This window comes from Octopus bimaculoides, chromosome 3 (assembly GCF_001194135.2).
Source record: "Octopus bimaculoides isolate UCB-OBI-ISO-001 chromosome 3, ASM119413v2, whole genome shotgun sequence".
Taxonomy (NCBI): domain Eukaryota; kingdom Metazoa; phylum Mollusca; class Cephalopoda; order Octopoda; family Octopodidae; genus Octopus; species Octopus bimaculoides.
Window position 1 is genome coordinate 135,858,292 of NC_068983.1, and position 1,764 is coordinate 135,860,055.

The following is a 1,764-nucleotide window of genomic DNA, read 5'->3' on the forward strand; positions in this document are numbered from 1 at the left end:
AACATGTGAACTGATTCAAGAAATGTGGAGAGGACAACATTCACTAAAATCTTCAAGCCTAAACTACCATGCTGGCATGATGAATATTTATTGTAGAGTTGAACATTGATAATATTTTTGAAGATTATTTAATCAAAGTTTTGTAATCTACAGTAGATAACATGGAAAAAACCACAATGTTGATGTTGGAGATATAGAAAGAAAAGTTGATCTCAGAGCAGTGATGTACAGAAAGAGTTGCTGTAGTGCACAAGGCCAACTGTTACCAAAGTGGAAATACATAACATTAGTATCCAGGGTAGTCATAGCAGCATCATATAGGCCACTGGGCAAAGAAATGTGCAGAGCCTATAGCATTTATTTATTGACAGCAAACCACAGCATGCATATTTTTATATTGGACTCCTAGATTCATGGAGCCTTTTGGTAACTGTTGAATGTACTCATGATTTAAGACAGCGCTATCAAGAATACACTGATGTTGAATCATTGCCGATATATTTTTAATTGACTTTGGAAAATTAATCTTATAACTTTTAATGTCATTTTTCTATTTTCTCAATTTTCATCTAAAAATAAGACCACTCAACTGATTAACATGAAGTTTCTCATCAAAACACAAATCTTTGGCCCACAAGGAAACTCATTCTGTCTTTTCTATCTCAACAACAGTGGCCTCTGTTCCTCAGAACTGACTATTCTGGTACTCGCTTAGTCTTTGTCCACCTGACTGAACTTGTCTTCCTCTCTTGTCAGCCATATTATGTCTGTTACTACCACCGTTGTACTAACAACTACACACCCTTCCTCAGTAGAATATCAATCCTTTGGAATTTCTGTAATGGCCAACTTGAAGTTGTTCCAGAACATCAGCCATATTGATCATACCAGTCATGTTGAGGCCATGGGCGCAAACCCTGCATTCAGACCAACCCAACAACAACAACAAACAAAACGATTACCTGAAAATGACAACAGAGTGCGAACCTTAGAGTCCCTAAATTGTTGGGTTCACAAAAAAGAATAGAAAATATTGGATATTTCTTCACTCAAGTTTGAAACATCAAATATAACTGAGTGGAAAATAGACATCGATAGTGTTAATACCTTTCTCAAGAGTATATATTCATCTGGAAACTGGAACACTAAAGTTTTGGATCAAGACCCTGAGAATTGTCTGTCACTGGTCCCATCCTTCATAATCGGAAGTTGCTACGTCTGAGGTACCAAAAATAACGTTTCTGGTTGATAGAGCCTGTAAAGGTACGCTCTGATTTTATCTCTTCGTTTTGCACTTTTCTGCCAGGAGTTATGTTTTCTTCAGTTCCACATTCGTGAGAGAAAAGCAAATTAGCCAAAATACGATGGGTGCCATAAAGGTAAGTAAAGCTCATGTATTTATTGATATATATATGTTTGTGCACGTATTTACGAAATTGTATTCAAATATGGGTAAAGTGGATCGAATCCACTTCACGCCTGCCAGGTTCCTATAAAATCAATGGGACGATGAATATTAGGAGATAAATGAAAAATTAATATAGCAGTTTTTTATTGTTTTTAAATGGCTATAATGGTTCTTCACGGATATCACTTTCTCTTGCTATATATATATAGAGATATAGATATATATAGTATAGACAGAATTACGTAAATATATGCAAACCAAAAGAAAAAGGTATTCAATAATATGCAGTTAATGATAATTTTCATTTATTTTGCCACCAGGGCTGATTCATCTGTATAAAATATGCTACAAAAAGT

The 1,764-nt window shown here is 35.0% G+C and overlaps 1 protein-coding gene across 1 annotated transcript in view; it reads left to right on the forward strand.

Annotated features, from left to right (window-relative positions):
• The first annotated feature begins 1,238 nt into the window (after positions 1-1,238).
• LOC106872366 (peroxiredoxin-5, mitochondrial) overlaps positions 1,239-1,764 on the forward strand; it is a 19,302-nt gene continuing 18,776 nt past the window's right edge. The window contains exon 1 of the mRNA XM_014919338.2: positions 1,239-1,379. Coding sequence (XP_014774824.1) covers positions 1,365-1,379 — 15 coding nt within the window. The 5' untranslated portion in view covers positions 1,239-1,364. The remainder of the gene's footprint in view (positions 1,380-1,764) is intronic.